The 12,820-nt window shown below is 46.7% G+C and overlaps 1 protein-coding gene across 4 annotated transcripts in view; it reads left to right on the top strand.

Moving 5' to 3' along the window:
* The window catches only part of Rok (Rho kinase), a 74,303-nt gene that overhangs the window by 8,892 nt on the left and 52,591 nt on the right, over window positions 1-12,820 (top strand). For all 4 annotated transcript variants that reach the window (XR_011515261.1, XM_070540909.1, XM_070540908.1 and 1 more), the window contains exons 2-6: window positions 2,031-2,129; window positions 3,544-3,625; window positions 4,688-4,788; window positions 6,233-6,546; window positions 9,229-9,313. Coding sequence is in view for 3 of the 4 variants with exons in the window: in XM_070540909.1 (XP_070397010.1) it covers window positions 2,031-2,129; window positions 3,544-3,625; window positions 4,688-4,788; window positions 6,233-6,546; window positions 9,229-9,313 (681 nt within the window). In the remaining variant the exon portion in view is untranslated. The remainder of the gene's footprint in view (window positions 1-2,030; window positions 2,130-3,543; window positions 3,626-4,687; window positions 4,789-6,232; window positions 6,547-9,228; window positions 9,314-12,820) is intronic.

Here is a 12,820-nt window from a genome sequence, read left to right as displayed (position 1 = left end):
TTTATGAGTCATATCTTTTGACTGCAATCAGTATTAATCTATAGCCTTTTACCAGATTTTTATGTGATGACATCTTTAATTAATAGTGATGAAAACTATAGCAAGTATGCCTTTGGAACCATCTTCTTGCATATGTTTAACATTTTTGTTTTCTTAAAATTATGATGCCTGAAAACTTTACACTTGGACTAACTTCACCAACAAAGGGAAACACTGAAACTCAGTGTGAAGCATTTGACTGAATGCAACCCATGACACAGCAGAAATGCTGTAGGATGACCATACTAGCGATACAAGAACACACTTTTAAAGCAGCCACAGAAACATTTTAAGAAAGGCAAGGAATCTGTCTGGCATTGAAGGGCATTGCCTTGTAAATATTTTTCAACGATAAGCTTTATAACTAGTCTTATATAAATAATAATAGTTAAATATTATTGTCCTACAAACACTTCACATAGTTTGGGCCTGCCAAAGCCAAAGAGGGGCTTCACTGTGTTACTGTGTTGTTGGTAATGAAATGCTGCCTCCAGTATGCCTTTGTTGCCTTCTGCTTTCATTGCCTGCACTGTATTTGAAGCTGTGCCACTGTACCAATGCACAGCAATGCCTGTGCGGTCCCGGCCGACACAACATTGAGATGCCACGACAGACCGCCCTGCAGTGCATCTCAAATCTTGCTGGCCATAGTATTGACACAGGGTCCTGTGTCATAAGATGGTGCCACTGCATAATCAGTGAAGAAATTTCTTCGTTCCTAATCCTGCCAGAGGCACTGATTTACCACAGCATGTTGAGAAATACAGCTAATAACCATACTGCTTATTGGTGTGTCATAGTAAGTACAAAGGGGTGTGACCTTCAAAAAATGGCTGTGGCTTAGCTACGGTTAAGCCCAGGATGTGAAGCATACTAGCCTTTATTTTAACGCGACAGCGTTAAGGAGCTCGTGTCGCAGAAAAGCCGGTGTCGTCGGCTCAGGCGTGCGGCGCTTGCTCAGGCGCACATTTTGTTGTCGCGCCGAACGCTGCGTTGCTCGACACTCACCGCGTCCGATGCGGGGCGCGTAGTCACTGCGCCGTAGCAAAGCCACCTAGAAACAGTCTCTGTAGCACGCCGCAACCTTCGCTTCTCATTCCAACGAGCAGCTCTGTCTCCAGGAGGCATCTCACCTCGTGAGTGTCTAGCAGAGGCAAGCGCAGCTGCTTATATACCACCGCAACGCCGCGAGCGACGGCGCGAGTTGGAGCCCTGTTTCTCCTCTGTCGTGACGTCACGGTGTCACGTGGTATTGAAGGCGACACCGCCGTGCCTGAGGAGCTGGGTTGAGCCCTCGTAATATGCTTCGCATAAAAATTGATAGCCAGTTTGACTGACCAGGTTCAAAAAGTATTGCAGCACCCTTTAAGCAAGTTTCCTTGTATGAACATGGCTTTCCATGAAGTTGAGTGGTTATCCAGCCCATTGTCATTGCTACTGTAATGTCTAGGGTATTGCCTTTTTCATGTTTACTTCTTGGGATGTTAGCCACTGTAGTGCCGGCACATCATTGTTATGTCACAGATTTCAGAGGGTTTACCCATATTTGGGTCATTTTGGCACAGAACTTCTCGAAACTTAGGTTGAGCTTCTCGCTTTTCTACAATGTGATGCAGTCTTGCTCTGCTGATAAACATTTAAACAAATGCATCTAGAGGCTGTCAAAATATATGATGTCACAGTGAGACAGTGTGGAAACTTCAGTGTGGCCTCACTACCTGTCTTTCATTGTGTCTGTCCTGGCTTAATTAGCCTCCTTTTGCAGTAAGAGTGGCTGTTTTGCTATTTCAAAAGTGTAGTATACTAATGCAACCTGACGTAGTATTCCTTCTTTGTGTCCCCTTAAAATGTGTTTATTCTTGCCAAGTTTGCATCTTGTAGTTTGCTAACAAGAACTTCACAATAGCTGTGCAAGCTGACCTCTGATGCGGTGGCAAACTTTGAGTGAATTGGGTAATCAGTGAGTGAGAAAGTGGTGGCCTTTCTCGCAGATGGAGAACATACCAGATCCAGAGAGGCTCCGGAGGCTCCAGGAGCTGGAGCGCAAGCTCCTGGACCACACGTCGGAGATCCATGTCGATGGCCTCCTGGTGGGTGGCCTCCGAGACTCCTCAACCTTGTGTGAAATGCAGATGCGTGCCAGAAAACATAATATTGAACGACTATCTAAACTGGAGCAGAATGGGGTGTTGGGGCAAGCGCTTTTTTGCTACTTCATTTAAGCGACTTTAGAAAGGCTGACTGTTGGGCAAGTTGGCCTCACATTTTAACTATGGTATGGTAATGCAAAACACTCATGTGCAAGCGAATGCAAAACAAAGGACAGATGCTACTACCAACTGGTTAATAGCCAGAGACCACCTACTGATATCAGTACTATTTGAAGAGCATCATCGCAACATCATGTTACTGCACGATAACTATGACAAAACTAAAATCATGCAAGTCAAAGAGCAGCATTCATGAAGTCACGGACAGCACTGTGTGAGCTTGAAGGCTTAGGGAAGCAAATTCTAAGTAAAAAACACAACAGCATGGTGCAGTTGACTTTGAAGGCATTTTTTATCAAGAACGATGCCTCTATCTGTATAAGCAAGGTGTCCTCAAGTTTGCACACTGCCAAGCATGACTTAATGAGTGTTGTTTTATATGCACAGGATTTAATACATCTTGCTTTGTTTTTGAATTTTTCTGCTGGAGTCCAGCTATAGAAGTGATATCGATCACCATCAGTCACTTCTTTTCTCTGCCCAGTCTCTCATCCTGACCTTTGCCTCATCAATTCTGCAATTTAGCGTTATCACTATTCACTGGCCACCTTAAACATGCAATCTGCTGCAGCTTTACAGGAGCTTTGCTAAAAGGCTCTGTTCGGAGAGGAATTTTCATGAATGCATCACCTCACTGACACTTAATGAAAACGAGTTATTTGTGCTATTTGTAGAACCATTCTGTTTCAAGGCCAGTTTTCCAGTAATTAAGAAAACGTTCACCTGCAAGAGCATGTATCACACGTCACTTTGTAACTCACTGGCCATGTAGATCACCATGGAGTCACATATGCAGCAGTCTAGGATTCCCTGTTTTCTTGGGAATCGCAGTGTGCTCCACAAAGTGTGTATCGTTCAGACATGAAAGCAGCTGTGCAGAACAATGCATCCTGCGTTTTAAAGCTTCCTGGCTTGGGCTAGGTTTGATTCTTAAATAGCATATACGTACATGCTGTGAGCGCAATATTCCAGTAATATCTTCTTCACCTGTACCCTATCATCATCATGCATGCTATTATCCTTATGCATGTTGAATGTTATCTGTTTAACATCACTGCAGCTCATGGCTGGGTGCCTCACCCTATTCCCATGCGGTTTCCCTGAAGGCACCATTGCTTCAATGTGTATCTGCTGTCAACACAGAAGTCAAGATTACAGGCATAGCCTTGTTACATGCTGCTTGCAGAAAAGTGGGTGTATGCCAGTGCCGACACATGTTCTGCTCATTCCACAGGATGCTGTCCAGGCTCTGGTAATGGACTGCAACAGTCCGGCCCTCCGGAGGATGAAGAACATTGACAGCTTCCTCAATCGATGTAAGCCCTTGACTTGTGGCCCCTTCCTGTAACGGGACATTTAATTTAATACCTGGAATACAAACACTGTCATTGCACTGCTAAGCTGCAGTCAGACATAATTTGAAACAGTATAGGCTTGTGCGTGTAGGTTTCATTGCAGCAGACAACTGCAACTACCCAGGGACAGTGAAACAAACATGGACAAAGTGTTAGACCTTGTCTGTGTCTCTTTCATTGCCTTTGTGTTGTTGCTGAATCGGACCTAATTATAAAATTTAGGGTTTGACAGAAACTGTGCCAGACTGAATTATAGTTAAACTGAGAAAGGGTAGTTAAACAGAACTTGCAAAACTTTTCAAAGCGTGGGAGATGTTCGCATTTAAAGAGACAGTTTACGGTCCAGATTGCGTCCTGAGATTGTGGCAGTAACGGAACAGTTGTATTTCAAAATGAGAAGAATTAGTATTGTTCCATCTTTTAAAACATTAATTATATTCGATTTGACACATAGAGTTGCAGAAAGATTACACAAGTCAACACACTAGGGGTAAACATTTTAACTAAGTAAGTTATTGCCTCACTTGGCTTTAGATAAGTATGCAAGTCTTAACCATTGCTAAGTACACCTTTTTCATCAATTACCGTATAGACTTGTGTAAGGCCTGCACTTTTTTTCACAATTTTGACAAGGTATGACCCTTTTGCGGGACCAAACCTTTTGGTCGAAATGGTGCCGGCACAGTCTGCGACTTCTGCACACCCCAGATCCCCAGGCGTACCATTGTATCAGCGCTCAACGCGCAGCTCTTGCCATTTAGTAGCGGCACCCAGGAGTACACAACGCATGAAAGTTCACCAATGTGCATGCGTGGCGTTGGGGCGCCGAACGGGATTGCTTCTCCGTTGGAACGTTTTTTCTAAATTTGGGCTGCCAAGTTGTGGGTGCGTCCCTTACACACGTGCATCTCTAATTTCTGCATTATCACTGAGGTTTTCATGTCTCTAATTTATCTTTGTGCATCATTTGTTTATTTTCTTCGTTGCTTTGTTTTTTGCTTTTTTGTTGTTGTTGTTGATCAGACGAGAAGGCGGTGGCAAATGTATCATCATGCCGAATGAAGCCAGACGACTTCAAGGTCATCAAGACCATTGGCAGGGGCGCCTTCGGAGAGGTCCAACTGGTGAGTCTACATCCCTTGATAGTGCTCCACTCTGTGTCCTCTTCTTTGCCATAGGGTGCCCTTTACTATCCAGATAGTGACAGTCCAAGTTACGGGGATCGAGGTGCCTTCCCACATTTTGTCCCCCAGCTCGTGTGTTGTGCTTAGCTTTATCTCCGGGAATCGCCACCGCAATGGCAACGTGGCAAACACAGCTAACAGACCGGAACTAATTTCCCGTGCAAACCATGCTTCTACCTCTCGGTGTCGAGTCACCATGCAAGCATGCGTCACTGGGATGCACCCTGGTTATCCTCTGGAGTGGTGGCCACCGGGCACCCTCTCTCCCTCCCCACCCCCCGAATTCTCTTCCACTGAGTGTTTCATCACTGCGGCAGGTGCTCAAAGGCCCACAACAAGTTGGTTACATGGGACTTTGCTCCCACAGCTTCTTGTTCTTGCCCTTGGTGAACTGCTACCCGGTCTTGCGGTGAGCCTTTGCTCGTAAGCACCATGAATGTTGCACTTTGCTGTATCTTGGGTTAACAAACCTGTGATTGTTGGTGATCTGAAAATGGCACCTTCTCTGCGTTGTGTTAAACCCTGCTATAGTGCCTTTGTACGTTGCGGAGTGTAGGAGCGTCATGATCTTTCCTGACCATTGCTTGTACGATGAGACTTGTGCAAACCTATCTCCACGAAGCACAGGGCCATGTGCACCGCTTCTTGCCTCCATTATGGAAAATTGTGGGTTTTAGACATATGTTAGCATTGTGCATACTGCATGCTGAATCGATATAAGACCGAACACCAGATTACATGTTTTGAACAGTTAAATGTAATTGCTTCCAGCAGCAAAATGTAAATGTTTGACTTAGCACTTGCTTGGAGCACGAAACCTATTATGCACGCAAGGAGGCCACAGTTCAGCCCACACTCTGCAGTAATAATTGTTCAAATGTCAATTTCTTGTTTCGTTCCATATAGACATGGCCTGTATACATTAGAGTACTAATGAATCTGTAGACTCCATCAGGCTTCCGTGCAGATGTGTCCCAGAAGGCCGAGTGTACGAATTGCCCTAGATATGATTGCAAGCACAATGTGCTCATGATCCTTCTGAAGCTTAACTTATCACATGCCTCACAGTGAGTTCTGTGGAAGACGTTTACTATGATCTTGTGCACTGATTGCAAATATGCAATCAGCTTTTTCTGTGTCAACAAAAAGTGTTATATTTTTTGTGTTATTTAAGCTTAGAAGGCGCCTTATGTAAAAGGTACTGCAATCTAAAATTAATGCATGCATGTTCCTGAGTGCCCTAGGAGTGCAACTGGGGAGTTAAATTTTTTTTATCAACATTTTAGCCAAAGTTATGAAATCTTAACCACTGGAGTGAGATGTAGATCTCTCATGCCACTTGTCTTTCCCGATGGATTGCCATGTGTGATGCTGCTGTATGCAGGTACGGCACAAGTGGACCAAGCGGGTGTATGCCATGAAGCTGTTGAGCAAGTTTGAGATGATGAAGCGTTCGGACTCTGCCTTCTTCTGGGAGGAGCGCTTCATCATGGCACATGCCCGCTCCCAATGGATCGTTCAGCTGCATCAGGCCTTCCAGGACGACCGGCGTCTCTACATGGTGATGGACTACATGCCCGGTGGAGATCTGGTCAACCTGATGAGCAACTACGACGTTCCCGAGCACTGGGCCCGCTTTTACTGCGCTCAGGTGGTGCTTGCAGTTGACACTGTCCACTCCATGGGATTTGTCCACAGGTGGGGGATAGCATTACATTCCCATTTATTCCGAGTAGTTACTTCCAATTGGTTGTGGAATATTTGGAGTTCTAACGTGACAGCGTTAAGGGCCCTATATCGCAGAAAATCTGGCATCAGTGTCAGCGTCCGTATGAGAAAAATAATCCCGAACCACACATCCGATCCACGGAGGCCCTCTGCGTGGCGCATAGGTGTTAGTGAACTAATTGAATTTTTCAGAGTAAAATGCGTTGGAAAATGAATAAAGTACGACTTACAAACAACCTACAGACATGATAGTGTCGGATGGTAATATTAATATCCAAAAAAACACAATTATATGTGGAAACTCAAACTCAAAACGTTTTTTCCAGTTGCTGTTTGAGGTCTGTCTTAGCAGGAGTGGAGCGCCCCACTTGGTTTCTTGCAACACTATCCAGATGGTGTGTGCATCTGCAGTGCCCACCGGGGGGGAGGGGAAGGGGGGGGGACAAAAGAGAACCAGAAAGCTCACCTTCGTGCATAGCACTCACTGCCAGCATTTCCAGGAAAACATTACAGTTACATAAGCTGCAGTTGCTGGGAAGCATGAGAAGCAGTCAGGCATTTTTTTAATGTCACGTTCCACTCTTAGCATCCTCGAAATTTTCAATCGTAAGTGGCAATCCTCTGTGATGTCTAAAGTGCTCTTGGTAATAAAGGCACCGTACCCACTAGTGTAAACATACAAAATAGTGTTTATTGCTTCTGTTACACGCGCGATGCTAGCTAGCTAATACCATATTTACTCGAATCTGATGCGCTTTTCTTCTGATAAAATGGTCCAAAATTGCGTGCATGTTATAATCGAGTACGATCCTAAATCTGCGTTACCATATCGCCATCGGCATTTCAAAATGGTTGCTTTGTACACACTTCAAGCCTAGCTGCCCTAGCTTCCTCCATGTGCTGTAGTATATGTGCTTAGGTTAATGCACCGTCTGTCTTGCCGTTTTCTGCGTTTGCTCTGTCAACATGGAAGTGCCGACTGCGAAGACACGCGATGCCACAATTAAAAGGAAAGTGATCATGTGTGCGGAGACGGACAGTAATCGGGCCATGTCACAGGCATTCAGAATTCCCAAAACTTGCGTGCGGGATTGTTGCAAACAGAAGAGGCATTCTACTCCGGTAGGTGCTGCGTATGGCGTGGCCGTGCGTCCCCTATTTTGAAATCGACCTGCGATGGAGACAGCCTACCCATCTAGGGGCACTGCGCTGCATCTCGATGTGCTTTCTCCCTCTCGCTTTCTCTTAGCAGCCCATCACTAGACACGTCCGCATCCAAGGCTGACAGCATTTGTGGCACTCTGCCAACCTCACTGTCATCGCACAGTATCAAGAGCACTGCCAGCTGTATGCCTCGAAGCATCCAGCACCAAGTCTTGAGAAAGTGAAACTATTTCTGAAAGCACGTAGGGGAAGTGCAAAAGCATGCTTAAAGGTTTAACCAAATAGCTACCGGAAAACATGCAGATTGTATTGGGTACACATGTTCATGCACACAGTTTCTACAGTGCATTGGCCCATAGCTTAAATTGAAGCTTCTCACAACCCTGTTGCGTGAATTAATGTATTACAGTCAGTGTATGATTTTTCGAACCCCCCAGGGACCACGAAAGTGTCTAAAAAATCAGGCTGTTTGAAAGAAGCAGATGCATGCCTTTAACTGTCCTCAAGGGCTCAGATCGTTGCAGCCACATCCAATATAGCTTTAAGGGCCTGCCATTACAATTATTAGGTGTCGTGGTGCCTCGTGACATTAGCCCCTTTGCACTCTTGGTTTGCTTCACCGCAATACATTGCGTGTGCTTGACCGCGTAGCAACGCTGTATTGTGGCAAAGTTAACTTTTGGGAACTAGCATTATGTAACGCTTTAGACCCTCGTACTTTCGGTGAGGATGAAGAAGGCGGCGCTGGCGCCATCGATGACAGTGACGAATCCAATGAAGAACATGGCACCGAACAGCGGGAAGCGCGATGGCGAACGTTGAAGCTGATAGGCCTAACGACAGCAGGAAATGACTACTATGGCTTCCAGCAAATCAGTGTGCAAGAGCGCTGTTTTGAGGCTGCGAAATAATAAAAGGTTGGTGATGGTGGCTTCAATTAATGCTGTTTTGAAACTGTTCTCAACAATAAGTATAAAAAATTAGATGGCAAAGGGTTTTAGCGTTTAAAATTTTGGATGCCCTTATACATGGCTCTACGAAGTACATGGCGGTGCTGCGAAGGCATCCTAAAGATTGGCCATCATAAAAACCTGTTGTGGACTGTATAGGCATAATTTTCTTTGGTCATATTATACAATGCCTGGATTTTACGAAGCTTTCGCATGATCCCGAGAAAGCCGTATAATCAGCGACTTCCGCTGACTTCACTTTCTTCTCAAAAGTAAAATTCTGCTTAGTGCATTACACTCTAATGTATTGAGTGTGGCGTCTTCTAGGACTGCTACATAAACTGTTAGCCTTGAATGTGTGCATTATTGGCCTTAAAAAAGAAGCTGAAAACCTTAGATTTTTCTTCGAAACTATTGGGAACACTGAGGCTCACATCACATCACAAACACATCACCAGCCCTTGCATGTGTTGAAGTGCTCTGTTTGTTTGCTGGCTTGCTTGTTTTTGATGGAGCTTCCTGTTTCCATCATTTGCAGAGATGTGAAGCCCGACAACATGCTTCTTGATGCAAGGGGCCACCTGAAGCTAGCTGACTTTGGAACATGCATGCGCATGGATGCTGTGAGTTCATTTGCTACATGTGTTCATTCACATAAGGAACATTGAACACTTTTCCATCTGTTGAACTTTGACGCTAGGCCAGCTTCAGTAGCAGTGTGCACATCGTTTACACAAGCTAAGAAAACGCAGAAAACATGCAGTGATACAGTTAGCTTGTGAGCTAGCTGGTTCAAAATTAACTGCTAGTTTTAACATAACTTAGGACATGGATCAAGAGCGACAACTTCAGGACACTGCTGACTATTGGAGTTCATTAACAGGGTTAGATTGCCATCTCGCTGTGTTTTGAGGATCAAGTTGCAGTGCCAGTGGACCTCCGAGTAGTCGCGTCGATTGGAAAGAGATGGCGTAAGTGTCGTGTGAGGTACTGTAGACTGTAAACTGTACTTGCTGGATGGCAGATGAGAGGGCGGCACTCGGGCTTGCAGTATACAGTCGCCGACCGATTTTCCGGACTCCAAAAATTCGGACATGCCCGATTATTCGGTCAGCTTCGCGGCACCGCCATTCTCCCCATAGACCATAATGTATAACAACTGCCGAAAGTTCGGACACCTTGCAACCTCTCGTCTGATTTTTCGGACACTCCTTGAGCCAACTCGGTCGAGAGCACCATGCACCGACTCTGACCGGTGCATGGTTCCATACATCGTTCGACTTGCTGAACGCCATGTTTGTTTTGAACAGAGCTTCCTTGCTGCCCCACGAAGTGGCGCTACTGGAAATCCCCGCTCATCATCATCGTTTCTGCCTGGTTAGAGTGGCTCTGCAGCAGTTCCGGTTTCAGCTTAGTAAGCCATGTCAAGACAATCCAGCAGCTTATTTGTTTCTTCGCGCACAACGCTGCGAGCAGGCCACGTTTTTCGTTTGTGCGCTGTGTCGAGGTTTCGGTGATCCAACGCGGTGTACGGAAACATCGCGTCAAGTGTCTAATGGCGCCGACAGTGCCCGCACAGACTTCGCTGGGGAATGCCGGCTAGCGGGTGCCGGGAGGCCTATGTCGCCTTCCGATGTGCGCCCCACCTGACGCGGAAAATGTTCTTCCGAGACCTGCGCAGTGGTTGCATTGCGGTTCCGGACACCGTCTCATTTGACAGTTTCATAGGTGCTGACACTGCTGTATTGACATGCGCAGAACTCGACGACGGCAAGATCATTCGTCAGGTTTCTGCTGCACCGCCGGACGATGACTCAGAGTCGGAAGATTGCTCACCATGTGCTATGCTGCCGTCGCATGTGGAGCGTGTACAAGCAGTGACTGTGCTATCAGCCGCTAATAGTGACCGTACGACCCTCTCCGAGATTCAGGCTTATCTGATTGCGCGTAAACGGAACAGCGTGCAACGGCGCATTCACGCTTTCTTCCAAGCCTACTGCCAAGCGCGAATAAGTGCGTGGAAATAAAGGATTTCATTTTTTTTTTCTTAATCTGCTTTTTCGGACACCTGTTTATTCGGACATTTTCGCAGTCCCCGTGAGGTTCGAATAAACGGTCGGCGACTGTAGTGTATGTTAGGCGCAGTAGACCTAGAGAGAGCTGCATAGCGATATGTGGAGCTCTTTAATAAATAAAGAGTGGAAACGGAATATTAGGCTCAAAATCAATCCTGACATTGTCAAGGAGTGTTAAATAGCGATATCTTGTCTGTTTAAAGAAAGTTATATTTTTTCTTTTTCTGTTCGCAGGGGTGGGGATGCCAAGGTGTCAGTTAATCTCATTTGTTGGTCACTGGTGTCCTTGTGTTGTGACGATTCGTTCGTGTGTTAAGTCTGGCTGAAACAACCAGCAAAAGAAATTAGCTTGTCTAGGATTGAGCAGAAGGGTGGCAGGATGGTTTGAAAAGCAGGCCTAGCAGTCGACTAATCTCCCAGCACCTGTACCTTGTTCTTGTTAGTGCTGTGATGCCAGTAGTTTGCGTCACTACTGCCATATTTAGTGATGAAGTAATTTTGAGACAAGTGTATCGAGGTTTACAATAGAGTTGTGAAAAAATACTGAGGTTTGCGATACTGGTGCACCAGCATGCATGCTAATGGATGCTTCTTGAGGCATACTTTCAACTTCGCTTAATTTAACTGCATTCACAGAAGAGGCATGACACATGTCCATATATATAAATTTCATGTGAAAGTCATTTGAAAGCAAATAACCACGCTAGACAACACAGACGCGCACATAACAATTTCTTATAGTGTGTACTGAAATGTTTGCCATTGCTAGAAATAGAAGCTAGGTGGTGGTGGTGAAAACGTTTATTTCCTCTGAAAAGAGGGAGTTACATGGAGGGTGCTCTGGAGTCAGGCTTAGTGCCTTTCCCCTCACAAACACTAGGTGGAGTCCCTAGTACGGGACCCCAGTGGCTTCCGCTGCCGCCATAGCTCGTTCGACCATCGCCTTTTGGGCTTTCAGGTCGCAACAGGCGAGTAGGGTCGCCTCCCAGTCCTCCCGGGTGGGGTTTGGGTGTGGAGTAAAAGCAGGGTTGGAGGGGCACGCCCACACCATGTGGTAGAGGTCCGAGGATCTCTCCCCACAGTGCGGGCACTCCCCGGAGAAGGCAGGGTCAAAGTGCTTTAGCGAGGCCGGGCACATCATGGTGTTCGTGACAAGGCGGAGGAACAGGCGTTCCTCCGCTCTCGTTAATCCTTTACACGGGTAGGGGTACAGTTTATGTCTATCTTTGTATAATTGTGTTATTTCCTTGTAAGTGTAGGTCGGCGTGGCTTCCGCTGCTTCTTCAGAGGTGGCGGGGGACGAGGTTGCCCGGTTAGAGAGCGCGCGGGCGGCTGCATCTGCTGCCTCGTTTCCTCCTAGCCCCGAGTGGGCCGGAGCCCAGACTATGAAGCGGTGGGATGGATCTCCTACGTACGAGCTATTTTGCAGTAGCCGGTAGGCCAGGTACGGGACCCAGCCCTGTTGGACGTTCCGACACGCCCCTCGCGAGTCGGTTATGATTGTCTTGGAATCGGAGTGTGTTGCCGCTAAAGCGATGGCGACTTCCTCTGCTTGAGTGACACTTCGGGCTTTGAAGGTGAGCCCGTTCACCGTTTTGGACTCGTGGATCACTGCCGCCGTGTACCACCCGCCATGGTGCGGGCCGGATGCGTCCACGTAGTATACCCCGGGTTTCCTTCCGTAGTGGTGAGCTAAGGCCTCTGCCCTGGCCCTGCGTCTACCCTCGTGGTCGTCCCTGGACATCTTAATTGGGAGTGGTCTTACGTGCAGGGCGTAACGCCATTCCTGAGAGAGTCTTACTCTCTCCTCGGTTAGAGTCGTGTGTTCTATGTGCAGACGGGCCAAAAGGCGGCGTCCTGACGGCGTCTGCGATAATCGCGTGTATTGACCTGTGAGGTGGGCTTCTCTAAGTTCATCGAAGGAGTTAGTCATACCCAGACCTTGGAGTCTCAGGTTAGACGTGGTTATCGGGAGGTCGAGGGCCTTCTTCGCCATTTTGCGTATTATCACCTCGATGATGTTCTGGTCGTGTTTGTTGAGGCGGAGATAGGGGG

The sequence above is a fragment of the Dermacentor albipictus genome, chromosome 6, assembly GCF_038994185.2.
Source record: "Dermacentor albipictus isolate Rhodes 1998 colony chromosome 6, USDA_Dalb.pri_finalv2, whole genome shotgun sequence".
NCBI lineage: Eukaryota > Metazoa > Arthropoda > Arachnida > Ixodida > Ixodidae > Dermacentor > Dermacentor albipictus.
This window is presented reverse-complemented; position numbering and strand designations above follow the sequence as displayed.